We start from the raw sequence: 26,250 nt of genomic DNA, 5'->3' as shown, positions 1-26,250 counted from the left end.
ATTAGTTGACACGCCTACCTGGACAAAACTGACGGACCATTTGGGGTTCATTTTCAAAATTTCCTAAGAGTATCCCTACTCTTTTCTATACAGGAGTACCCCTCCCCTGGGATAATACTCTAGGGAATGACCATGATCTGAAATGGGAAAAAATTATGCCCACGGCGAAGAGGTTCATTCAAACACAAGGTTTTTCTGGTGCAATGCATTCATATTAGTCTGCCGTGGATGTAGAATGAGGCATTTTAGTTGTACTTACAGCATATGATGCCAAAAGCACAGAAGTCTCTGCTGGACAATAAATGGTGTCATTAAGGATGGCTTCTTTGACTTGAAGGAAGAACAATTTCTGTGGTTGGCAAAATAGATAGGATATTTTAAACACTGGAGTTTTTAAAAGGTGGGGAGGGTCTAAGGAGGGTATATTGTGTAGTACCAGAAACTATCCATACCTTCCCCACAGAGGGGGATTGGAATTTCCAAGGGGTGGAGAGGGTCTGAGGAGGGTATATTGTGTAGTACCAGAAAATATCCATACCTCCCCCATGGAGGAGAATTGGAAATTCCAAGAGGTGGGGAGGGTCTGAATCCACAACCTCCCCACAACAGGCTGGTGCCCAAAGAATTGAGCCAACAAGTAGGCTCTGTGTAAGCCACTTTCCTCAGTCTCACCAAATGTCACACTCTGTGTCCCAATGCCTTAAGAAATATGAACCTACCGTGGTGATATTCTGAATGAGTTCTTCTGAAACATCTTCAGGGTAGAACTTGACTAAAAACTTGAATTGAAGAGGGTTTTCTTTCTTGACCTCCTGAGCTGAAACCTAAAAATGCATTTGACATCATCACCTCTTGTCCTTTTATTCTCCTGGGGAAGGATGCACGCAGAAGGATGCACACCACCATTATAAATAAAGTTCAGACTTTCAAAATTATTATTAATTTTATTTTTATTTTAAAAATAATTTTATAATTCTTTTTTTTAAGATAAAGTTCAGAATTAAAATTCCTTTCCTTTCCTTTCCTTTCCTTCCTCTATAATATTACGGACCGATGCCCAACAAGCCGTGGACATATGTTTCTAAATAATACATAATGTACACAACCCAACACTTTCTTTTTAAATCGAAGAAATTTGCATTTTTATTCGCAATGTCTAAAAACTTGGGCGATAATTTTGTTTCCAGATTCAACGATGCGTAGCGGATTTATAAACCTCGAATAAGTTAGAACTTTAGTGAATCATCGAAGAGGTATTTAGATTCTATTCTTGGCTTTCACCCACGTGACACCGGTCTTGACAACGGTTGCTATCCGCCATCTTTGTGCCCCTCGATAGTAAACAAACAGACGCGACAGAGAGATATGTGTGAACTTTTCACTGAACATGGTGCATTGTATCGTAGTTGGTTGCGGTTCAAAGAGCGGTAAGAAAAAAGTTTCCTTTTCTTCAATACCTAAAGTGATATCGAATCAAGGCGAAGAGCACGAAGAGTTGACATGAGAGCGGAGAAGGCTTTGGATTTCGGCCATCAGTCGAGGCGATACTGACGCGAAGAGGGTTCTTGAAACCGAACGTGTTTGTGGTCTTCACTTTGTCTCTGGAAAGCCTGCAAAAGTCTGGGACAGATATAATATTGATTGGGTTCCAACTATTAACCTTGGCAAAAAGGAAAGTCAGGAAGAAGATCTGAAGGAAGCAGCGAAAGCTAAGACAGAACGAGCTGAAAGGGCAAGAGAGCGCAGGAAGCGAATCATAGAACATCAGCAACTTGGAGTCGAGAGGAAAAAGAAGGACTTGAATCAAACTGGGAATGCTGTCCAAGATATAGAGTTTTCTACCGAAACACAGAGTAATTCATGTTTTAATATTGAGCCTTCTTGCAGCAGTGCGAATGATGAGCGTGAAGAAATACTCGACAAGAGCACCCAGACACCCGTAGTGACTTTCAAGGACGAGTCAACACAGATGGACTTAGACTTAACTTATTGTGAAGGTTCACAGAACGCTGACACACAGACAGATGAATTTGAATACATGTTTTTAAAATCTGCATATCAAGCTCCGGACAGAGAATTCTTCGATACAGCTGATAGAGTTCGATTTTACACAGGACTACCTTCCTATGAAGTCCTGATGGTGGTGTTTGAGCATGTCGCGCCACATGTTCAACGGAAATCTACAGTTCTTAATAGATTTCAAGAATTTGTGCTGGTACTGATGAAGCTGAGACTAAACGTTCCCTTTCAAGACCTAGCGTATCGTTTCGTGGTGTCCCTGTCAAGTGTATCAAGAATATTTACCTCTTGGATATTGGCAATGGATTCTAGGTTGTCCTGCTTTATCCATTGGCCTGAAAGGGAACAGTTGTGGAAAACTATGCCAATGTGCTTTCAATATACATTTAGGCGCAAAGTAACTGTCATAATCGATTGCTTTGAAGTTTTTATTGAAAAACCAACAAATCTTATGGCCAGAGCTCAAACGTTCTCATCTTATAAGCACCACAACACCATAAAGATCCTTATTGGTATCACTCCCCAAGGTACAATTTGCTTTGTTTCTGAAGCTTGGGGTGGCCGCACCTCAGATAAATATTTAACTGAGAATTGTGGATTCTTAGATAAGTTGACCCCAGGGGATACAGTCATGGCTGATCGGGGATTTACCATCACAGAAAGTGTTGGTTTAAAGCATGGAAAACTGGTAATTCCAGCATTTACCAAAGGGAAAGCCCAGTTAGATCCCATTGACGTTGAACATTCAAGGGGGATAGCCAGTGTTAGGATACACGTCGAAAGAGTGATTGGTCTACTGCAGCGAAAATACACTATTCTGGAAGGAACACTGCCCACAAACTTTGTAAGCAGCAACCAGAATGGGTCACCTGAATTCCAGGTACCAATCGTTGACCGCATTTTGAGGGTTTGCTCTGCACTTGTTAATTTTTGTCCTTCCATAGTGCCATTTGAGTAGTACATTTTTCATAAAAAGCAGGGGTGGTAACAATGTTTAAAGTTTTTTCTATAATAACATTATACCAGGAGAAATCATTATTACATTGCGACAGGCACAAAACACAAAAAAATCACAATTACTATTTCACTAGAAATAAAGCAACAATTTTATTCACGTTCTTCAACAAGTCCAAATATGGAGGGGACAAACAATCTTAAAAATTAAATTTTGATATGAAAAAGGGCATGAAGGAAAAAGAAAGTGAAAATAACTCTTTACCTATGGCCTAATTTTTCATCTGAGATTATGTGCTAAGAAGATAACTGTGGCTAACACATGAATACTGATTTTGATTCAACTAACAATTTTTTAGCCAGAGAGAAATTGAAAAATATTATGCCAAAGGTAAACAGAGGTCTAATAATATTCAATAGCAACTGAAATGTTTATTAATTAATTTTATTGCTAGAAATATTGCTCTATGCATATGACTCATTGTCATGTTACTGTTTCTTCCCTGATACACCATTTCCCTGAACATGGGTTCCTGCTTATTTTAATATTGTCACTAGATTTCATAATAAGAGATGTAGATTGAATCTCGAAAGAAAAGATTTTAATATGTTGGTGTATTTCTCAAAGCAGAATTAATCTGTTTTGACTGAGCCTAAAGTAAGAAGCTGATAATGCTGGACAGTTCAGACACAAACATTTTTACATTTTATTCACTGAGTTCCAATGAAAAGATGTCTGATTTAAATCGCTTAAATGAAGTATTTATTTTGATTATCAGCTTTTTGCTTTTGGTTATTTATTAAAAATTATTTATTATAATATTTATGTCACATTACTGACTATTACTTATCACTAATAATTTTCTTTGCTAAAGAATGAATTAAAAAGTTGGAAACATGCTTATTTGTCCACCTTTAAGGGAAGCTAATAAATGGGGACGCATTTTAGCAACATCAAAAGTTACATGACTGGGGTTAGTACCAAAAGCCAAACACGTAGCAAAAGCAACTGAAAAAACTCCGCAGTCGCTACCATTACTTTGTTGCTGAACTGGTACAAATTCTAAATTAACTAGTCTTCCACCGATTAAGTCATTTGCTTGCTCCTCTATTTCCTGGCTAATTGCATGATGGTAGAGACTATCATAAAGATTTACAACACCAGGTAAGCATCCTATACTGCTAATACATACCCAGTGATCAGTCCCTGTATGCAAAATCTGAATAAATTCTCCCGAAACTACATCAAAGTTCCTTACTCTTCCTAGGGTTGGGCGCTGAAATCCCTCAATTGACTGGTTTACATTCTGCAATAATACTTGGGTAGCTTGAATTATATCACCATTAAGCCATCCAGCAGGATCACTGATGAGGTCATAATCAGCATTGTTTAGTGTTGCAAGGGCACTATACTTGTCAACAACACCGGTTGTAACCTGTGTGATTTCAATATCATCTTCACTGTCACTATTACAATCATCTGTTTGTGATTCTGAAGTTTCTGGTGATGGTGAATTGCTTGGCTTGGCAGAGGTTGTCTTTGAAGAAGTAGAAGTGGTAGGTGTGGATGATTTGTTTTCTTTAGCTTTACAGGCACCACACACCCACGTTGACTGGTGATTCTTTGGCATTCTTTTCAATCCCAAACAGCTAAGATGAAAAAAATGACCATTTGTACAGTTGGCATTGTGGCACTCGACCAGTTTATCACTTATGAGTGCCTTTGCATTACAAACACAGATAGCATTGCATTGCATTGCAGCTTGGTTGACAGTAGATGGTTTCGGCTTGGCTTTTGAAGCCCCAATTCCTCTCTTAAACTGTGGCAGCCTGCTGCAGTGAGGACAATACCATCTTTTAGGTATGGACTTCCCACCTACAGCCAAACATTCTATGTGAAATTGGCCATAAGGACAGTCAGCATTACTGCAGGAGACCATCTCATCACTGCACTGTCCTCTACAAAAGCAGACTGCTTGATCACCTGGAACTTTAATGATAACATTGCACTTTCTTGTGTACCACCGTCCCAAGATCTCAGGGAGTATGCCAATCCTCCAAAATGCTTCAAGCTTTTTCACGACAGTTTTGAAGTGGTGGGGGTCTGGGTAAATTCTCTCACACACAATGTGTGCATTTCCATCTGAATCCACAGCACAAACAACAAAGTCAGCATATTTTCTTTCTGGCAGAGTAAACAACTGTTGTTGAACCTGTAAGTAATAATTGTGGCTCTTCTTTAGCTTCATTAGGCCATTTACCACCTCAAGACAAGAGTTTTTTTGTAGAACATACTGCTTAAAGTCACAGTTGGGGATGGAAATGGGACATTTCACCTCTCCACATCCCAATCCGCAGCAATTGCAAGAAACTAAAAAGTCTGGGGTTGCATGGATGAAAGGAAATTCCCTGTTGATGAACAAACCATATCTCTTAAGTTCAAAGTTAATATGCTTTGTTTTCATTAAGCTTTCATATGCATTAATGGCATACTGTTCGTACTTGATGCCATGTCGAATGGCCTTGTTATCCAGCTTGTACAAGTGGGGGTAGCAGATAGATTGGATCAGTGACTGGGAGGGCTGAGCTAGGTTGGTGTTGTAGGCAGCACCACATACAGAGGCTCCAATTCTGCCAGCACGATGTCTAAAAAAACCTGGGCCCTTAGCTTGATCTCTTGTGTCTTGCTCAACCGCTTTTATCTCCTCGTCTGAAATGTTCAGCTTGACATCTAAGCACTTTCGCAACAGTTCTAGATAATCTAGATCTAAATTACAAGGCTCGTAAAGATCACATAAAACTGGAACATTCCGACTTTTGGAAATGAAATGGTCAGCGAAGGGGTCGATTAAACTTAACAAAGCAGCTTTTGTTTGGCAGTTGTAGAGTTTTGTGTAAAATTCCTCCTTTTCCGCTGCTGAAACTTGGGCTGAAGGGTTCGGGTCTCGTCCAGGTCCAGCTTGATTTTTACGAGACTGTCCTAAATTTTCATCATTCAATTTATCAATGTTACTGTCTAGAATCTCTTTGAGTTTTTTCGCAGAAGAGAAATCTATGTCCTTGGCCCTTGCGTAAGATACTTGGTTGACATACGTGGGAAGAAGCCACGTGCACTTAACTTGGGTACAGGCTAATTTCCCGTTGATTCTTGTCCAACATTCGATGTAAAATAAGACGCTGGCAACATGCGAACAAGATTCTGCTAGGCCTGCTTTACAACCCAAACAATGAGCAGAAAAAATCGTGCCATCCTTGCCGGCAATGATCCAAATATCGGCCAGAGGGTCATTCATGCGTTGGGAATGGCGAACTTTCGCCACGACCACATGCTTGCTTGAAATAATTCGTCCTCTTACTGAAGCCACAAATCCAGACACCACTTGATTATATGCTTCCAAACTCTTGTAATTTTTAAACTGATCGTTCGTATAATAGCTCGTCTGCAAAACCAAGTAACTAAACAAATCTGACTGCTCTATTGGAGGCAAACATTCAGGATCAAACTGCTCACTTGGTATGGTGACTGGATCAACGCCTACTGCCTCGATCTTCTTCAAATAACGTTCCTTTACATGACTTTCAAGACCTGATCCATATTTCGAGAGCACTGGCACAGCCATTTTCCAAAGTTTTGAGACGTCATTTGTCTCTGAAGCGAGCTAAAACTCTAAACACTATAAAAATGGCCTACTATTATCATAACATTTCACACTCGGAGGGGCACAAAGATGGCGGACGCCCATATTTGGATAGGTCGAAATAGGTCAGTGACGTCACGTGAAAGCCAAGAATTCAAAGCCATGACAACTTTGATTGTCATTTTAATCACCAGCATTTGTTTTGAAAGCTTACGACGTGTAAATGTGGAAATACAGGGCGCAAAAAAACCAATACGGTATTAATTTACAACCACATTTTGAGAATGTTTAGCGAAAATTCTAAAATAAGCTTAACCACATTCTTTATCTCTATCCAATCAAAGTTCTGTGGCGATAAATATTTAAAAGAAATATTAAAGGTGCCAAGATTGTCGTGTCTCTATCCACACCATCAACATTCCATTAAAATACTTCATACTCGTAAAATTTAATCCCCTTGTATTTTGAAGGAAGCTCACCTTTTTATTTAGCTTCAACCAGGCACTATATCCTTTAGTATCGGTAAACTGAAGCCCAAAATACCAAATCTCACGAATACCGATAGTCTTGACAACCTTGAGGATTAAAAAATATTAGAACAATAAAATATTTTGATACAAGATTATGATAAGCTTCACGTAAACTTTGCGAAGAGCTTCATATTGACTCTACGAAGATGTTGAAAATAAATATTTATTCACTTACCTGGTCAAAAAGCTGTTTTCCTGTAGTGCTAGACTGGATAGCAAACTCGAGTTCGGCATCTACAGTTGTTACTTTAACGTTAATCTTCATAATAATAAGAAAGGAAATTTGAATAAGTTAAAGACGAAAATATTATCAAAATGCAGAAATTCGATACGACGCGCCAAGTTTTGCAGCTTTGCAGTATTCAGTAAACTTCGGAAAAGCCGCAGAGCAGCTGAAAATAAAATGAAAAACTATAAATGAAGATACTTTTAAAAGGAAATTGTACTTACCGATTTAGGCATTTTGTTTTTTTTTTGAGTTTTTTTTACCAGCTACGAGACAAATAGCAATAATAGTACGAAAATCAATAAGAATGAAGTCGAATCACTGCGTCGACCGCCAAATATCGAACTAAAAAAAGTACCTACAAAAAATAAGAAAAACAATATAAAAATCCAAGGCAAAGAATTCCTATCAATGGAGAGCGAGGTCTTCTTTGTTTTGACGCTGAAGTAATTATTTAAGAGGCGACATTTTCAAATATTGATAATAAATTTTAGTGAAGTTCAACTGAAGTTTCAAGTGTTTGTAACTTTTTGCGATAAACTACCTATCGTATCAGCAATAAAAGTCCAGACTGAAACTTCAAAGTTGAACAAGAGCTAAAACAAGTCTTTAGCTTACTTGAGAGGCTATTTTTGAAGGAGAATTTGGATTAAAAGTGATATTTTTCGACAGGTTTCTTTGGACTACCTGCTTAGACTTTCTGTCTCTGCAAGGTGGGTGTCAACCTCGTTCCCAGGTTTCCGTCCTCTCCCTTCCAACTCTCCCTGGGATATGGAAACTAGGGTGTATTGGAACGCTTGACCACGTGCATGCTCTTAGGAATGGTTCGGTCGGATGAATGATAATGGGATTGTGTTTATATATCTCCCAGTAAATAAAGGAATACTATTCAAGGAGGTAACAAATGGTTTCAATAATCTCCCCATCCTCCCCTACCAAACCAACCTCATCTCATTCTAGAGCGACGCAATTTTACCCCTTGGTTCCTGAGGATGCCCCAACCTTAACTAACAAGACGGCTTTGAGCGCTTTTCAGTTTTTTTAAATAATGAGAAAAGTGGATGGATATATGGATGAATCAACAGACAAAGAGAAAGATAGATTGAGAGAGGGAGGAAAGGATGAATGGTAGATGGATGGATGAACGGATGCATGCATGCATGGATGAATGGTAGATGGCGGATTAATGGTATATGGATGGATGAATGGTAGTTCAGATGGATGGATGAACGTATACGATGAAAGTATGTGGACCGCGTGGCACTAATGAAAATAGTAGAAGATAATATAGGTAAGTTGTAGTGCTTGGGAACGAGGTTATTCCGGGCGAAAGCCCTTGGAATTAAATTCGGAAAAATTAATTTCCGACCTCGCTGGGAATTGTACTATACGATGAAAGGTTAGTTGGGTAAACAAAAGAATGAGTAATAGAATAAATGAATGGTGGACAAATAAATGAACTTTTGAGTAACTACATAAAGTAACTACAGCGAAAAAATCTTCAGTAAAATTTCAAAATACTAGCTTCAGTAATAATTGAAAAACAAAACAAAAATTGAGATTAAATAAAAATAATTCCAATTTATCTAAATGCTACTACATTTTCTATAAATACAAGAATAAGAGACTTACTTCAAACTCCTTCACCGAAAACTATTATTGAGCCAAATATAATTTCTCCGTTGCGAGAGTTTGTGTTCAAAATTCTTTCTCGCATGAAGGAAACAAGATGCAGTTTTCCAAAGTTTCGTCTAATTTCTCCTTCTTAAAGTCAACTTTTTCCCAAATAACAACTCTTCATAGAATTATTATTGTAATATATCTCAGCTACCTCAGTCTGTAGATATTTGAGTCGAGTTTGTGACACTTTTAATTACGATTTTCCAAAGTTTAACCAAGCCGTTTGAGTAAATTCAGTTTTGTCGTGAATTTCAAAACTTTGTCACACTTGGACGCCATGTTGACTCGTCAGAAACATGTCCATTTTTGGTAATGAAGTAGTAGGATCTTTTGTCTTTGGTCAATAGAGTTGTGAGAGCGTCGAGTGTGTGTTAGTGATGAATTTTGATCAAGGTTCGAATCGGTTTGAACAATCTTGCCGTTAGAAAAATAATTATTGGAAACTACGACTTCCATAATGAAATAATTATCGAAAAATATACCATTTTTTTCGGGTTTTTTTCGTTCTTTCTTCTATCATTTTTTCACCACATTTCTACAGTTCCATTTTCCTACTTTCAATTTCCGAAATAAGTTTAAAAAAAGCTAAAGTCGATTAATTTTAGAGTTAGAAATTTCGAGAACAGTTCAAAACAAATAGAATAAAATATACCTTTAAACTGCTTTTATGAATTCCATTTTTCTGACGAGCAGCTATAAATAGCTTAAGTGACGTTATAAAAACAAAATGTTTTATGACGGTGAAAAGTTTGCGTTACCGTCGCGCAGTGCTTTGACCGTGACGGTAAAGTGTCTAAGCATTTTGATTGGACGAGTAGTAATTTCACGCGCTGTGATGAAAAAAAACTGACTTCTTTTTGGTACCATCTTTGTATCTGATCGAGTTATTTTGTACCTTATGAAAAGATTGTGTAAGACAAAAAATCATTGAGTAAACATAAAAGAATACTACGAGGCACGAAGAAACGAAGAGACGCACATGCGATTGATGCGAACCGGAAAGATAATTAATGTAACTACGCACAAACAGGTGTGAAAACGCACCACAAGAACGAAAGAATTCACGCAAGAAAAAACGAATACACGAACAAACGGGCGCAAGTAAAAAAACACGAATATACTCACGCTCCCAGACCGAAGGCACATGAGACTGTACGACAAACCACACGAACGTACGCTACAATAAATGCGCGAACGCGGGCAACAAAAATTGAACACATGAGCTAACAAGTGTAAGCAAGAAAAAGCGATCAGACACACCAAGACCGAACGCACGCACATAAGCCGAACAAATTACACGAACGTACGCGAACGTACACGTACGCAAACGCTTGCAAGAAAAAGATGAACACTTGAACAGGTGCAAGCAAGTTAAAACGAATACACTCATACAGCAAGACCGAACACACGCACATTAAACGGAAAAGCATGCAAAGAACGAGCACAAGTAAAAATGAACATACTTAACAACGCATATCAAACGCACGCAGAAAACTCACGGTAAAGCGTACGAACCACGCAAATACACACACACACACAAAAGAACGAACCAACAGACAAACGAGCGAGCAGCCTACCGACTATCAACTCCACACACAGACACAAGAACAAGTTTAGTAAGTGAACAAATCATTGTACAATCAAGCTTTTAAATAGAATTCTGAAGCTTTCTTTCTCAACTTACATAAATACATAAACTTTGTTTAACCTTTGAATTTACAGGTAGCTAAAAATAGCTCATATATTCGAGAATATTTATAAATATAATTCTAAGGTTTGATGCCAAAATTTCATGTCATTGAGTCAGTGCTCTTAAACAGACTCAAACCTTAAGGCTTTGACTAATCCCCGAAGAGGAGACTCGGTATCTACTCAGTAGTCAATAGACGAATGTTGATCATCACTACCGGGGGGTCTGTTGGTCATATTCAATGTGAACGGTAAACAACCTGTGTAAACAACTAAATCCTACGGACTTTTACTCAAACCACACTTAAATGCAAAAATAGCCAATATCATAAAAATAATCCGAATTTGAGTACTCGAAACAAATGAAATCGATGGGGGATAGGTGGGGAGTATGGACTCAGGGGAGAGGGGGAGGGGGTGAAAGTTATGGCACTTGGATACAAAGGAAGAGAAAGTCATCAATGATGAAGCTTAGATATAATCTTAGGGAGTGTTTTTCTTTTGCACGCGAAGTCTTTAAATAGTACATATATTTGCTTATAAACACATTCGAAAATGAGTGGATTCAAAAAAATTCAGTTGGTTTCCATACGACATACTAATCGATGTGTGTTCACCGACTTTGATCAAAATTTAATGGAGTTTCGTGCCGAAGTTGAAATTAATAAGCGATAAATTTATTCTTATTTGCAATAAATATTCATAAAGATTAAATAACCTGAGGATAAAATAGGAGACATTGTAGAATATCTAAGTAAGCAACAAAAATTTTTTTGGTCTGTAGCGCCGAAAGTTTCAAGTATTCAAATATTATAAAAATTTTTTTGGGTTAAAAATAAATAAAAAAATATACCTAAATATGTGTAGTATGAGCAATTGGTCGAATATGTAAAGTGTTATTAGTAAACGCGTCAAAGTAGTTAAGGTTATCCGTGACAATATCAAAAGGCATTTGTTCTTTGATTAGAATGTGTTCAAACTTGTTCTACGTGTCTAAGACTCGTAAATAAAGAGTTAGCTCATTACCGAGTCCCCTGAATCTAGACCGGGGGTGTGGGATTCTTGGTATTTTGAACGTTCGAGAACTGGAGCCGTGCAGAATGAATAAGCTTCTGAGAATGTGCCTAATCAAGCGATCGTTTTTACATTCAATGCAAATGTAGTAATTTCTAACTCGAAAATTTTCAATTACCAAATTTATAAATCTTGCCTGGTTTGTAAATATTCCTTTTCTTTTTTAAATATATGTATTGATCAATGTTTTAAAAGGGCGTATGTTTTGAAGAATTAGATAATTGGACTTTCAAAAATTTCAAGAACTTTTGATAAACTTCATTCGAAATGTTGAAATCATCCATCCTTATTATTTATATCTTGTCTTTGATCGAAGAAAAATAACTCTCTAATCAACTCTTCAAAAATTAGAAAAGTCTTTTGGTGCTTTACCCTTATATAACAATTTGTTTTATGTATCAATTCGTTTTTTATAACGATTTGTTTTATATAACAGCTTTACACTCGTTAGATTAACCTTTAAATCAGTGATTTAATGTAATTTTTTAAATAAAAATACTTGATATGAATCCGTACTAAATTATACCAACTGGACTAAAACGTTTTTGAATATATATACAAATATCAGAATGCTCTGGCGGGAAATTGAGATAAAGAAGGCCATCGCGTGGAGAGGTTATAATAGAGCCTTGTAGATATCTTGAAATAATCAATAACTAAATAACTCAAAACATAAATAGTATTTTGGGTGATAAACAGTGTACAGCTTACCTTAAATCGAGTGCAGAGAAGAGATTGTAAATTGAAGGCTTGATTTGACTTTAAGTCCGACGATATTCCAACTAAATCTTATGGATGCTTTCAGAGTTTCTTTCCAAGTAATAAGACAACTCCCAAGAGCTCACGCAACATTCATTCAAAATTCCATGCGTGATTGGGAACAAAGTGATGACGTCAACGCACTCGTGACGTCATTTATTGGGATATGCATGCCTGGAAAGCAACAGGGTCACCATAGCAATAGATTGAACGTCATTTGTATATGTATGTCTGGAATGTTATGGATGTAATTTAACGTGTCTTGAATGAAGTCACTCGAGTGAGTTCATCACTGAAAATATGACATCCAAATACCAAAAGACAAAAAGAAAGATAGAAAACCAGTAATTTTTAATCAGCAGTTTGTCTTGCATGAGGACTTACTTGAGTAAGGGCTTTCGATTTCCGGTGTATTTCTTTACAAAAACACTGCAATATATACCCAAAAACAAAATACTGCTGTTAAATAAACTTGGTTTTTCCCCCCATACTAACTGGACTATCTATTTACATGACTTACCACTATTTGATCATGGATTTGATGTGAACAGCACTGTATAGAAATAACATGTTTATACCCAAGCTAGACCAGAATGCACCATGTTCACACCCCATACTAAACGGTCTAGCTTTAAAAAGAGCCGTATGGAAAGAACAAGATGTTTGTACCCAAGCTAGACCAGAATGCACCATGTTGATAACCCAAACATAATGGTCTAGCTTTGAACAGCACTGCATAAAAAGAACAAGATGTTGGTACCAAAGCTAGACCAGGATGCACCATGTTGATAACCCAAACAGAATGGTCTAGCTTGCAGCACATATGAATGCTGCTCAATTTGGAGGACTTAACAGGTTTCCAATTCTCAAGATTGGAATACTATGGCTTCATCCAAATTGAGATGCTGTGACGTCATATGTCAGGGGCTTATTCCAAGTAGAATGGGGTTTGCCCCCATCAGCATAAAAATTAATCGATTTTTTAAACTTTTTAAAAGTTTGTATGAAAAGAATTTAGCATTTCAACCAACTATTTGTCTAAACTATTAATAAATATTGGGAGAATTGGTGATTTACATTTTTAAAAATATATTTAATTGTTCCACACTGTTCAGTTACAAATATTCACAATTAATGACAGTAATAATACCTTATAAATCACAATTATATAGATTATACTACAATAAGCAAAACAAATTAATAGTTAGGAATTAATAATTTTATGATTTTTTTTAGAATTTTGATATATTTTTGCTCGTTATGATTTTAATCATATTTATGAAAGTTTTAATTATTATATATTAAGTATTAAGATTGCCATTATTATCATTACTAATATTGAAATAATAATCATATATAAAAAATCATAATGGCAATAATAATAGTGTCATCAATCATTATCGTCATCAAAACTTTAACTGGTTTCAGAGGAAGAGATTTCATTTAACCAGGTCATTAGAGATAATTTGGTTATATTATGATTTGATGGTCTTTGATCATAAACGTTTTCAAAAGGGTATAATCATTGTTTTTTCCTTCACAGCTGTGCACACCTCTTGAGAATTCACCAAAGCTCTTCACAAAAGGTTCCAAAGCTCAACAAAAGGCAGCTGAGTTAGAACGATATATTCCCTCCTCCAGCAGTTTTTCGACTCAACAATGCTGTTTTTTTCTGTCTCCAGCCTAAAAACAAAGGACTCCAGGAATCCAGCTTCTTTTTCTTTGAGTGACAGATGTGAACCTCTGTCACACCTAGTTTTGAAGCTGCTTTCAGTTCGAGTAAATAATTCTTATTTAACTAGGGTCCTTGGTTTCTTGATGCAGAGACTTGGTTAGTAGCAATGTGTTAATAGTTCTGTAAGAGGCTAAATTAACAACTTAGATACTCGAATCTCTAGAATGTTTTCATTTAGTGCAAGAGAGGTTTCATCCCACTCCCAAGAAGCAACACAGCTGTCAAAGGAATTATATCATTTATATGAAGATAACATATCTGTAATAACAATGTGGAAGCATCTCTCTCTGACCAAGATATTTCAGCAGTTAAACAACTTTATAAGCAGCAATGAAAAAGAATAAACATCAAATACAAAAAATTCTATCCGAATCTTTAAGGGCAGCAGGACTAAACAAGGAAGTTTTCAATCATTGGAAAAATGGTCTACAAATCGTACTTATATTTTATTGTTTTATTTAAGTGGTATTTATTTAAGAGATGATTCTATTTCTATCTATGCTTTCATGTTGCCGAACTACTAGAGTAGCAGGGCTATAATTAGTGATCTACCTAATTAACTAACACACAACTAGAGCAAGAATGATTGGTCTTCCCATCCTATTGCCCTTTATCTGTTAAGATAAGATAAAATGAAATAGAATAAACATAAGGCTATAGAGTCCTTATAGTTATAAGCAGCCAGTCAGCGGGTCATTCACAATGGTTAGCTACTAGAAAAGTCTATATAGTGACTAATTATTTATGAAAACAATGTCTAGTGGTAGAGTTTCATGTGATTGAAGTTACTATTAACAAGATACATGTAATAAGAAAAAAATTGCACCTGGCAAATGTCTCAAATGTCTTTTGACTACTTGCTATTCATGGGTTGAATAAACGAACAATAAGAAATAAAAAAATGGTTCCCAAACTTTGCATTGTTAGGATGTTGCTCAAGTATTAGCCCATTTTCAGTAGGGTGCAAACTAGTACCTGCTAAGTTATTATAAGAGTGTTGCTGGGTTACTGTCTGCCGGTTAATGGAAGTGTGTCAATAGGTACAGTAGATTGATGTTAGGATGTTGGCAGCTTTATGGCAGGCTGTCAGTGGGTTGTCACGTTATGCTATTTGGGGTGGCACGTGCTGCTAATATGCCACCTCTCACCAAGGCAACTCGGGTTTCACTCCCAGGTTCCCATTTATCCCATGTGAGTAGAGTTGTTTATTTGTTCTCTCCTGCACTTCAAGGGTTTATCCCATGTGAGTAGAGTTGTTTATTGGTTCTCTCCTGCACTTCAAGGGCTTATCCCATGTGAGTAGAGTTGTTTATTGGTTCTCTCCTGCACTTTAAGGGTTTTTCTCCAGGTTCTCCCGTTTTCCTCCCACCTCAAAAATCCACTTCTAAATTCTAATTTGATCTTTGGGTTTTCGCTTAGTTGGACCCTGTCTCTGTTGTGAATGAATGTCCCAGGTTGTGATACAACTGGCAAAGCTTAATAGATTTTTATTACGACACCTAGAAGAAAAATACCATGACTCACCTGATGAAGAGATTTACATGCTTTCGAATTCATCAATTCTGCTCTTGGTGTTGCCCTGCCTGATTTGTTTCAGGGTCTTGTACTTGTCCTTTCCTTGCCTCATGTTCTCGGCATGAATTATGTCCATTTGTGTTGCTTTCTTAGCATCCTTGGCCTGGTTAAGTTCGGCTGACAGACTCTATAGAAAATATTAAGGAATGATTAGTATACATGTATTATACTAAATATAGATATTCCAAAGTCTTGTGAGATTGAAATGCGGTCAAACATTGCAAAATAATAAAGGTCTTTGGCTACATGGAAAAGAAGAACAATATCAGTCAGAAAACCATAATTTTTCCATGACCTGGAACCAATTGACTACAAAATATGGTTGCAACATATTAGCAGTCCGCTTGGCTAGGCTTGTCCGCATTTCAATTTCATGGAGTTAGGCTTCACGAATTTGCAACGTCCCCTGTGATTGGTTAGGTTTAGGGGCGGGGTTGGGAAAAGGTCATTGTTTTCTATTGTTTTACACATGTGCCCCCTCCAATAGGATCACATCTTGCAAATTCGTGAAGGACAACCCACTCCATGATGCACAATTGTGACGACATCTGTGAAAAATGCTATTAATGTTAAATTATTACTGTACTCACAGACAACTGCTCTTGCATTCTTTGGTTCTTGTCAGCTTGAGTCAAACGGTTCTCTTCAGACCTAAGGAGGCTCTCATCAGCTGCATTCATCTGCAGGTCAGCAGTCTTGGCCTCCTCCTCTTCTTCCTTCTGTGTGACCTGTAACTGCAGTTCCTCCAGTGCCTTATGCTTCTCCTCTCTTTCTACCCTAGCTACCTCAAGCTACAAGTTAGTCAGCAAAATTAGTTACTATTGCACCTCAACCATATTCAGTACTAGTAGAAACAAATTAAAGGTATGTTCTATTCAAGCAGCTGGGTTTAAAATAAAGACCGGTCAATGGACAACTTGTTAATGGGTTAAAAGAGAATTCTCCCTGGACTTACCGCCTTCTGGTTCTCTTCCAGTTGTATCCTCAGCTCCTCTGCTTGTCTTTCTTTCTCAAGACGGATTTTTTCCTTCTCTTCTTCAGTTAGATGCACCTTTTCAGACTTTAGGCAGGGAATGGGGAAATTAGGAAAAAAACAAAATGGATTTAGGGAATTCAAGGGTAGTAAAGTGACGGCGCAATTATTAGCCATTCTACAGTGGGAGGTGAAATCTGGGTCGAGTTGGCATTGCAGTGCATTCAGGGACTGTTTTAGGACCAGGAAAGAAGAAGCTATCTTGTCCCCTAAAACAGTCCTACAATGCGTTCATAATCAAATGAAAGCATCAAGTTTAAACTATCAAATCAAAACAATGACTTCAAGTCAAGGTTACACTTGATGAGATGATGACAGTAATCATTATTACAATGTATCTCATCAAGTGTAAACTCAAATGGGAACCATTGTTTTCGTGGTCCTAACTTTTTAGACCAATTTGGGAAAGATCTATGGAATCACACATCTGCATGGGAGTGGAGTATTTTGGGTCTCCTAAATGTAGGATTCAAGAATTTTCTCTGGGCTCTCTGGCTTCCTCAGGCAAGCTCAGAGGTAACCAATACTCACCAGGTCTTCCTTCTCCTTCTCAGACTCTTGCAGTTTAAGGAGAGCCTTCTGGTTCTCTTCCATCAGTTTGGTTAATTCAGTATCCTTCACAAGAAGTATTTCTTGCTTTTCTTTTTGAAGCATTTCAAGTTCTTCATCCTTTCTTCTCTTTTCTGTGCAAACATAACCAGGATTTCACTTGATTTTCCACCCAAATTCAACCCGGCCTCATAAAAGTGTTTAAAATTATGCAAGCTATTAAAAAAAACTCCTGCTGCTGTCAATCAAAATTGATCAGTTGGAACCCTTAAGATCGTTGACTGGCGGCAGTGAAAAACAAAAAGCAGAAGTCTCCCAAATATAATAATAAAAGTTACTCTATGTATGTGTTATGAATAGGACTACCGCATAATAGGACCTGTATGTGTGGTCACACGACGGCAATAGGTCACTTGCATTATAGTCATTTACTAAAACTACTAGAACTACTACTTTCTTTTGCTCAGTTCAATGGTCTTCAAAAGGAATATGGGCTATATCGTCTATGAGAATTGTCAGGGGAATTCTATTCAAATTCAAATTTCAAGTAGTCGTAATTTTGTTTCTAAGGGAGGAGAACTAAAATCCTCAAAAAGGTTCCACTAGTGCGTTCCGAAACCTATAGCATACTTCGTTAGCCCTTACACGACGATACTACCGGAATATGTTGTTTTGTTCCCATCTACATGTAACAAGGCCACTGACATAAATATATGATCTACCTTCTTCTTGTTGCTTGAGTCTCTCTTCCAACTCTAACTGTCTCTTTTCTTGTTCTCTAAGCTTTTCTTCATTTTCTTCACGTTTCTTTTTCTCCCGCTTTATCTTTGCACTGAAAAAGAATGCTGAATCAGTGACGATAGTAATCAACTTTCTTACCAAAATGACTAATTAAAACCCTCTTCGACAGGGTAGTTGTGGAGATAGAGTTAACTTATACAGCCTGTATCAGGTATTTTTGGGTATTAAAAAAAAAAAAGAATTACCATAGCTGGAAAGAGAATGTTAAAATCAGTAAAACTGCAAAGCTTTTAAGTTCAAAATTTGCGAAGATATGACTTTTGAAAAGTGTGAATGTTATAAGAAATTCCCTAGAGATGCCTCCAACAAATGCTTTCAGATAAAATTTTGATTTTTGACAATTCGTGTATTATTGCAACATTTGAAATTGCATTATTGAACCCACTTTGTTCCAAGATGATTGCATGGAAATGGATAAACTTACTGTTCAGCATCACGCACTGCTTTCTCCTCAACACACTGTTTCTTCATCTGCTGAACTTCAATGGAGTCAGGCTTTCTTCGGCGCATGTAGAGTTCATGGTTGCCCATGCATAATGCCAAGATGCGCTTGTTAATTCTCAAACGTTCGGTAAAGAAGATGAAATCCTGAAAGTTGTACAGTGAAAGTGTTACAATATTTCATAAATGTAATTGAGGTACAGTACCAAGATTTTTTAATATACTTACTGGCGCTTTCTTGTCAATTGGCTTGATGACAAATTTCTTGTCATTGAACGAGATGTTTCTGATTTCACTCCATGGGAATCCAATCTTTGGTGTTAGTCTGCAAGAGATTCATTTATTCATTCATTCAATTCCTCAGGGGTCATTTTGATCTAGGTTGTTTGGTTAAGATTGATCCAGAAACGAGGTAAAATCAAACTTAAAATAATTTGGTCAGTGATCACAGGGTTCGTGCTGAGGTAACCACTTAAAATTCAAGGACTATTCAAGGAGTAAACAAGGACCCAAAAATAAATTTTCAAGGAGTATGTTCAGCAAACATATTCCAAGGTTCTACACGGTGGTGCACGTGGCCGACTTTCAGATTTTCCAGTCTTTCTGACTAGATCTATTTCAGAACCATGCAAGTAATGACCAAAGCAAAAATTCAAGGAGTTTAAGGAGTAGCACGAATCCTGTGATCATGACTGGGGACTCAACAAACAAACTCAATATTTCAGTAAACAATATAGATTGAGCTCTGGTTGCTACAATACATTAATTATCTATAGGTGACCTTGAGCATCCACACTGATACCGACCCCTTATTATACCAAAGTATCATCTTTATTCACCTGTCTTCCTTCTCATAGATGTTCAGTCCAAGAGCGTCCACACCCAACAGCAATCCAGTGCCCTTCTTGTTCTTGATGTCGAAGTAATTCACACCATACATTTCAAGATCCTGGCAGATTTTCAGATATTCCATCATGGCGTCATCTCTGAATATAAATACAACAGGCAATATCAGAAATTTATTATCTATACTTTTTCGTATTTTTTAAAGTTAAACCTCAATGACAGACCCTTTTTTCTGGGCTGCATTTGATAGGGGCAATAGAAAGAGCCTTGGTATTGTGCTAAAATTTTAGGGCCTCAAACGCTGTTTATTGTATCATATCAACAGTGTAGACCCCTTGCATTTGACATGAAAGCAGCTCAATATTTGGAGGACAAAACAAAAGAATTTCAATCTCCTGAGAATTGGAAACCTATTGTTATGTCCTCCAAATTGAGCTGCATTCTGACATGCTCCAAGGCAACTAATGGGCATTTACTCTTGTAACGATTGACTTACTTCATGGTATCTTCATGTTCCTTCCACCATGTCATGATCTTCTCTGCCCATTGTTCCTGTCCTAGCTTGTGTTGATCCAACACTCTGTAATAGAACAATCAAGAGTGAACCTCTAAAAAATATCTAAAAGATCAAGATCATGTGGCTCGGATGATCATGTTAATGGCGGTCCCGTCCCTAATTAACTAGAGACGTTAACAGAGGACCACGAGTTTATCAGTAGTATTACTGTCAAGTGTTATCCTCTATAAACAAAGTTAATTTATTTTATTTATTTATAAGACAACCTCTAACAAATATCTAAAAGATCAAGACTGAAGCTCTAAGAAATCTGTTGACATTGTTTTGTTCTGAAATGTTTGAGCAGTTGTTTCTTAAGTTAATAAACCGGTAGACTTGATAGATTGAGTGGTTTTTTGACTTGACTGACTAAATGACTGATAGACAGAAAGGATGTAGAAGTAGTTCCAAAAATTATCCATACCCCCCCCCCCAGAGAAATTTGGAACTTCTGAGGGGTAGGGGGTCAGAAAAAACAAAACTACTAAGTTTGTATGTAAGAAAATTGGAGTTTCTGGGGGTGGGGGGTCTTAATAAAAAATCATCTGTGTGGGGTTTGGATATGCATAATTTCTGGAACTACACATTGGGTGAAATGAATGTGACAGGGTGAATGGACTGCTGTATCAGTGGAAGGGAATGGATGGATCAATAGAATGAATAGCTGAAAAGGAAAGATGGAATAAATAAAATGAATGGATCTTTTACCCAATTTTTTTTTTAATGGATGGATGGGATGGGGGATTGAATGAATGCAGTGGATTCCAAACTAACCTTTGAGGTAGCAATCTATCCTTGGATATATCTTTACTCGAATCCCAATCTCCATACTTTACTTGACACTAAAATAAATTAATAAATTAAACATGAGAAAAGCTGGTGGGGTCTATAAGTTGTAGTATTACTTTCCTTTTACTTTGAGTTCTGTATAACTTTTATTACAAGCATAGTACATGAACCTTTCTCACACAGCAGTCATGTTGACTTGAACAATAGATTCCCCCCGTGAGCCTCGCATTCAAGCATTTCAGGATGAGGTTGTTTGAGGTTAAACAAAGGTATTTATTCTTACATGTAATAAACATGCTCAAAGAATGAAAAGTGTTATTCATTTTGGAAATAATTGTTATAAAAAATACTCATTTGTCTTATCCTACAAATGGACCTCAATCATAAGGCAAGTAAATAAGTATGATTTTAATAAACATGGTTTTATGTCACTATGGGACTTTCATTTTTCCAAAAACATTTAAAGGATTTTTATTAAAATTTGTTAAAAGTTAAAGTTCGTTAAAATTTCTCCAGATTTTTTGACTTGAGGAGTTTTTCTGCTTAATAGTAAAGAATCTAGGCTGGGATTCAGGCTGCCTTGCTTAAAATCGTTAAAGGTGTTTATGGACTCTTCATACGTAAAATATTTTTGGTTGTACTTACAGCATAAGAAGCCAAAAGAACAGATGTTTCTGGCGGACAGTAAACAGAATCATTTAGAATAGCCTCTTTGACTTGTAAATAGAACATCCTCTGTAAAAGTAATAAATAATAAGAATATTAGTATATTTACACAAGTGAATATGATAAATCTGAAGTACTCATTGGTTACAATAAACGTCTTATGCTGCTATATTCCCTTACAGGTGAATATAACGTGCACATGTGCACTTGTTTTTCAATTTGTGCTGTTTGCAGAGATTTAAAAAATTTGAAAAAACAAAAACTCTTACAGTGAAGTAAAAAATATACAACTTCTACAATAAAAACACTTTGAAATCCAGCAGACCATCATTGAACACATGAATATTTTTGCATGAAATAAAGGCTAGAAGTTTCTTGTGAACTCAAAAAGTTAAAAAGAGGCAATTCATGTAACAATGTAAGGTACACCTATATTGTATGAAAATGGAACTACATGTATAAACTTCAACACCCACCAAAGTAATTTCCTGTATGATTTCTTCTCCAACATCCTCTGGGAAGAACTTGACAATGAACTTAAAATGAAGAGGGTCTTCTTTCTTGACATCTTGAGCTGTTACCTAAAGAAAAATTGAAATATATTGAAAAATATAAAGGCTAACCCTGTGTAAATGAGTCCGTAATCAAAGAACACAGTGGTAATTTGGAATTCAAAATTGGTCTATTCAAGTGAAATTGTGATCACAATTTTTTTAAATTTTTATGATCTGTGATGAGATCAAAATTCATCCTTTTCTGTGATCCAATACTAGCATGTTCTAAAATCCATGAATCCTGAACAATTAATATTAATTTCTGTGAACCATGATTATAATTTTTTACTGTCCTGAACTGTGCAGAGAATCCCCCTTACCACCCCTGTAGAATATTTTAGATAAATTTTTTTTAAATGTGTGCTCATGCTGTGTGCTCTCATAACACACACACCCCCAACCAATCAGAAAGCAAGAATACACCATAATAACCCTGAGGCACTACTAAGTAATAATCTCTTGAAAATAAACCTTTATTTACATGGTTTTAATGCACAATATTTCTCCAGGGAAACCTTTCTTAGGAATAAACAGTAAGCTGAGTCATGGGGCTTATAGTAAGACAATTCGTGGATTTATTGATACTAAGGACAAATATTTGAGGAAGCTTTTCCTTAAACAAAAGGTGTCATTTCTATATTCATAGGCATGTCATAATCATGCTTGAACTAGGATTTGGTTGGAAGTGACATAGTAATTCACCCTGCATTCCCAAGGGATGTGGTCATCGCCAAAATCAGTTCTTTCTAATAACATTTTTCTTTCATTATTTTTGTATGCTTCGTAACCATCTCTAAATATTATCTACTCTAATTAGTTTCTAATAGCACAACACTTTTTTCTCATGATTTTCTGTGATGACCAATCTTACCCACATTGTTTGAGTTTTACTCTGATAACACTAAATGTCTGAGAAAATCAAAGTCTATAGTAATATATTAGGCATTCCAAGTTTGAGGGAAAAACTGGGTTGATGTAACATTGCAGTGCATTGTGAAACTGTTTTGGGGATGTTTTAGTTGTGTGATTACCAACAATCTGGGCAGAAATGAGACTCAAGAAACAAAGGAATAATTATTACACAGTTTATTGTTCCCTCATAACATTAGTTATACAGTACTTTCATTTGTTTCTAATAGCACTTTTAATGTTTTGATCGATTGATCACTAGTTTTCTGGTAGAAATGAGGTTGAGAAACAAAGAAAAAATGACACAGTCCTTTGTTTGCACAAAGCCTTCATTCCCCCTTGATGTGCACGACCACTTGATCAGAAAAACCACAGTGGGCTACTATGAACAATATGCTGAGTGGTGTGATGTTTAAACATTAACCACAGGCATACTTCCAATACCTCATTTTAATAATTTATGAAGAAAGAACAGTGTAACAGTGTACTTTCACCCACAAAGGAACTTGTCACTGAGTCCCTTGAGGAATTGGTCTTGGGACCAAAACAATTTTTTGCATAAGGAAAGATGGCCTAGTGTCTCGTCCCCCAGAACAATAAATTCCTCTAAGAAATCACTACAAGGAGTCTATCATAAATATTTTCTGTACCTTTTTATTGAGCTTTAACCAAGCAATCAGACCTTTACTATCAACATATTGGAGACCAAAGTACCAAATTTCACGAAGACCAATAGTCTTGACAACCTGGAGAAATAGATCAATGTTTTAACTTCAACAAAAAGAAATAGATCAATGTTTTAACTTCAACAAAAATCATAAAAGCACCAACAATTGTAATGTTAATATTTTTGTTAAATTTTTAATAGAGTAATTATAACAAATCCATTAAATAGATAGGTTATAGTCATGAGACATATTGGCACTAAATTATTAATCCCATCAATTCACTGCATTGATTCTTTTGTTTCAACTTTAGTATTACATGTTAGAAAACTCATTAATAATTCATGAAGAAAACACAATAGAAATCATGACCATGAAGGTGATTTTAAATCTGATAAAGATTCGTCTTCATTTGCATAAACTTTAACTTGGATTTTCTCTATCAAACTTGGTTCATTTTGTAAAAAAATCGGTACACAATGAGAACAAACATCATAAGTTTTCTAAGCCGTTTAATAATCTCGCAGATCATGTTTTATCGGGTCTAAAACCACTCGGCTGCGCCTCGTGTTTTATACCCGATAAAACACTCCTGCTCGTTTATTAAACATTACTTAGAACAGGGTTGTCTTCAAAGATTAAATTAAAAAATTGATGAAATCCAATTTGCTAATCTTTCTGATTTGTATTTGAGATAAATACATCAAAATAATGTAGTGTTACACAAATGATGATCTATATACGATATGATAAAAAAAGAAGTCCAAAAATATATAAATAGTAGTTATATTAGACTTTTATAGTCAAAGTGCATGATTCAATGGTTATGAAATTCAAATTTGTAGTATTTAATATAAAAATTATATCGTTCATTGATGCCTTACGTGGTTGAATACCCAGATGCCTCGGTGATATCAGCTTAGAACTATGTTTTAAGTGCCACTTTGAATATAACAAGTCGACAAGTGGGTTTAGTATTTTCATATTTTTTTCAAGGACCAACTATGAAAGGCATTCTGCACTTTATGATGTCATTACAATTCAAACAGAAACTACTCAAAATAATCAAATACTGAGGTTATGATTTAAATTTTAGACTGAGCTGCAAGATAAATTTATCATTTTGAACTTTACTTATTTAGAATCAATAAATAAACCCTTGAAAAAAAGATAGTTGTACTCTGTTGGATTGAGCCCACTTTTATGCTTGATTGGGCAAGACAATAGAAAAACATTCCTGTCTTCATGATAAACACTGTTCTTATCTTTTGATGAAAACAACAGCTATTGTAAGACAACTGTGACATTGTCTTATTTCAAAAAAAAATTGTTAGGCACCACTGGATCAAAACAAATGGAAAAGGAATTTGAGAATAACGAATTGCACTAGAATCTTAACAGAATTGTTGGAAAATCGTTCTTACCTTTGCTTGAATTCTCACACAAACCAAAACAGCATTTTTCAGATTTCAAAATTTTAAAATAAACGGACCACAGATTTTGCACTGAGGGGGTGTACTCACATTGTTGCCAAGGGCAACCAATACGAGAGGGCCACACCCATTTCCACTCTTCTTTGCAATCAAATATTCATTAATCACAGGAATAATATGAGGTCAGAATATTCATTAAGTCATTATTTTGGCGTTATAGGCCTTATCTTGAAATGTCATCCAATGAAAGAGCGACGAAGACACCTTAATTCGCATGTACATAAGGAATGCTTATATAAATACCTGATCAAAAAGTTGCTTGCCAGTTGTACTAGATTGGATTGCAAAGTCTAACTCTGCATCCATGGTGGTGATCTTCACGTTTATCTGTAGGAAAGAGAAGAAAAGAGCAGCTCTGCTAGAGGTCCGAAACACATGGACGGCAATTTGATATGATTATCGACGTTATAACTAAAGTATGCACGCCATTGTTACGGCCGCCTAGAAGTGTCACATAAAAATCAAATTCTAAATTAATAGAAAGGTGATTTGTACTCACCGGTTTAGGCATCTTGGTTTTTTAGTATAACACCAGCTACGAGATGAATCGATGAATAAAAGTACGAAAGATGAATGAAAGATTTGTGAGTTTTGGTCGACGTCCAACTACACCAAAAGCGAAACTGCACCTAAGACAGAACGAAAGACGATACGATATCAAAAATTAAGACCACGAGCCTCAAAGTAATAAAAGGACTGACCTTTTTCTCCTATAAAATGAACAATAAATAAAAAGGGCCATAACCAACTCAAATTTTTGGCTTAACTTAATTTTTACTCAGAAATATGCGGTTAAGGAAGTTTAGATATTTCCGAGTAGCGCTGGGTCATTTCTTAGTTTTGACTCGAAAAAGTCAAAACTTTCATCTCAAATTAATAGAGCATAAAGACTAAAGGTTAAACTTACTTAAAATGTCGTTCTAAGAGGAAAATATTTGTAACAAAGAGTATTTTTAGCTGGCTTTTCAAGCATACCTAATTTTGACTCCTCCGTCGCAAGATGGGTGTACCAAGTAATAGGCTCATTGATGTAATCCCAAACCTTAATATATTGACCCCCCTCTTGGGA

General features: G+C 36.2%; 3 protein-coding genes, 1 non-coding gene and 1 pseudogene across 8 annotated transcripts in view; 2 read left to right on the top strand and 3 right to left on the bottom strand.

Annotated features, from left to right (window-relative positions):
* LOC116303169 (radixin) overlaps nt 1-12,672 on the bottom strand; it is a 36,670-nt gene extending 23,998 nt beyond the window's left edge. Inside the window, exons 1-6 of one of the 4 annotated variants that reach the window (XM_089032387.1) lie at nt 12,522-12,672; nt 7,592-7,725; nt 7,317-7,400; nt 7,091-7,186; nt 720-824; nt 260-349 (exon numbers count right to left, since the gene is read on the bottom strand). In XM_089032387.1, coding sequence (XP_088888513.1) covers nt 260-349; nt 720-824; nt 7,091-7,186; nt 7,317-7,400; nt 7,592-7,603 — 387 coding nt within the window. In that variant the 5' untranslated portion in view covers nt 7,604-7,725; nt 12,522-12,672. Of the gene's footprint in view, nt 1-259; nt 350-719; nt 825-7,090; nt 7,187-7,316; nt 7,401-7,591; nt 7,726-7,985; nt 8,102-8,999; nt 9,176-12,521 lie in introns of those variants that run through there. The other 3 variants (XM_089032390.1, XM_089032389.1, XM_089032388.1) reach the window with 3 other exon arrangements.
* Nucleotides 1,254-3,873, top strand: LOC148909877 (uncharacterized; annotated as a pseudogene).
* LOC148909876 (uncharacterized) lies at nt 3,108-6,882 on the bottom strand. The gene has a single exon (XM_089032386.1). It carries the CDS (start codon nt 6,591-6,593, stop codon nt 3,855-3,857), a length of 2,739 nt encoding a protein of 912 aa, XP_088888512.1. The 5' UTR covers nt 6,594-6,882; the 3' UTR covers nt 3,108-3,854.
* Nucleotides 12,673-12,903: 231 nt separating the features above from the next.
* Nucleotides 12,904-26,217, bottom strand: LOC116303168 (radixin). Of its 2 annotated transcripts, none has more exons than XM_031712663.2 (17): nt 26,157-26,217; nt 25,681-25,810; nt 25,425-25,508; nt 23,674-23,769; nt 22,037-22,141; nt 21,540-21,629; nt 20,880-20,947; nt 20,046-20,129; nt 19,543-19,689; nt 18,932-19,028; nt 18,687-18,850; nt 18,184-18,293; nt 17,444-17,595; nt 16,835-16,939; nt 16,470-16,670; nt 15,829-16,006; nt 12,904-14,918 (listed from the first exon to the last, which is right to left on the bottom strand). In XM_031712663.2, exons 2-16 carry the CDS (start codon nt 25,690-25,692, stop codon nt 15,842-15,844), a joined length of 1,680 nt encoding a protein of 559 aa, XP_031568523.1. In that variant the 5' UTR covers nt 25,693-25,810; nt 26,157-26,217; the 3' UTR covers nt 12,904-14,918; nt 15,829-15,841. The 2 variants fall into 2 exon arrangements, with proteins under 2 accessions (XP_031568523.1, XP_031568524.1); XM_031712664.2 differs by having other exon boundaries at nt 26,089-26,184.
* Nucleotides 22,961-23,034, top strand: LOC116303177 (small nucleolar RNA SNORD34). The gene has a single exon (XR_004197921.1). It is a non-coding gene; the product is annotated as a small nucleolar RNA SNORD34 (small nucleolar RNA).
* Nucleotides 26,218-26,250: the final 33 nt, after the last annotated feature.

This window comes from Actinia tenebrosa, unplaced genomic scaffold, assembly GCF_029948245.1.
Source record: "Actinia tenebrosa isolate PJP-AT-01 unplaced genomic scaffold, QUT_ActTen_1.0 PGA_scaffold1__47_contigs__length_23844297, whole genome shotgun sequence".
In the NCBI taxonomy this organism is placed as follows: Eukaryota; Metazoa; Cnidaria; class Anthozoa; order Actiniaria; family Actiniidae; genus Actinia; species Actinia tenebrosa.
This window is presented reverse-complemented; position numbering and strand designations above follow the sequence as displayed.

What these genes read in the sequence shown, in the direction of transcription:
- LOC116303168 (XM_031712663.2), bottom strand. An exon ending in GCAAGCAACTTTTTGATCAG is followed by an intron (nt 23,770 to 25,424) that starts GTATTTATATAA and finishes CTATTTCTCCAG; the next exon opens with GTTGTCAAGACTATTGGTCT. An exon ending in CAATTGACAAGAAAGCGCCA is followed by an intron (nt 18,851 to 18,931) that starts GTAAGTATATTA and finishes TACAACTTTCAG; the next exon opens with GATTTCATCTTCTTTACCGA.
- LOC148909876 (XM_089032386.1), bottom strand. Translation starts at nt 6,593, where the DNA reads ATGGCTGTGCCAGTGCTCTCGAAATATGGATCAGGTCTTGAAAGTCAT.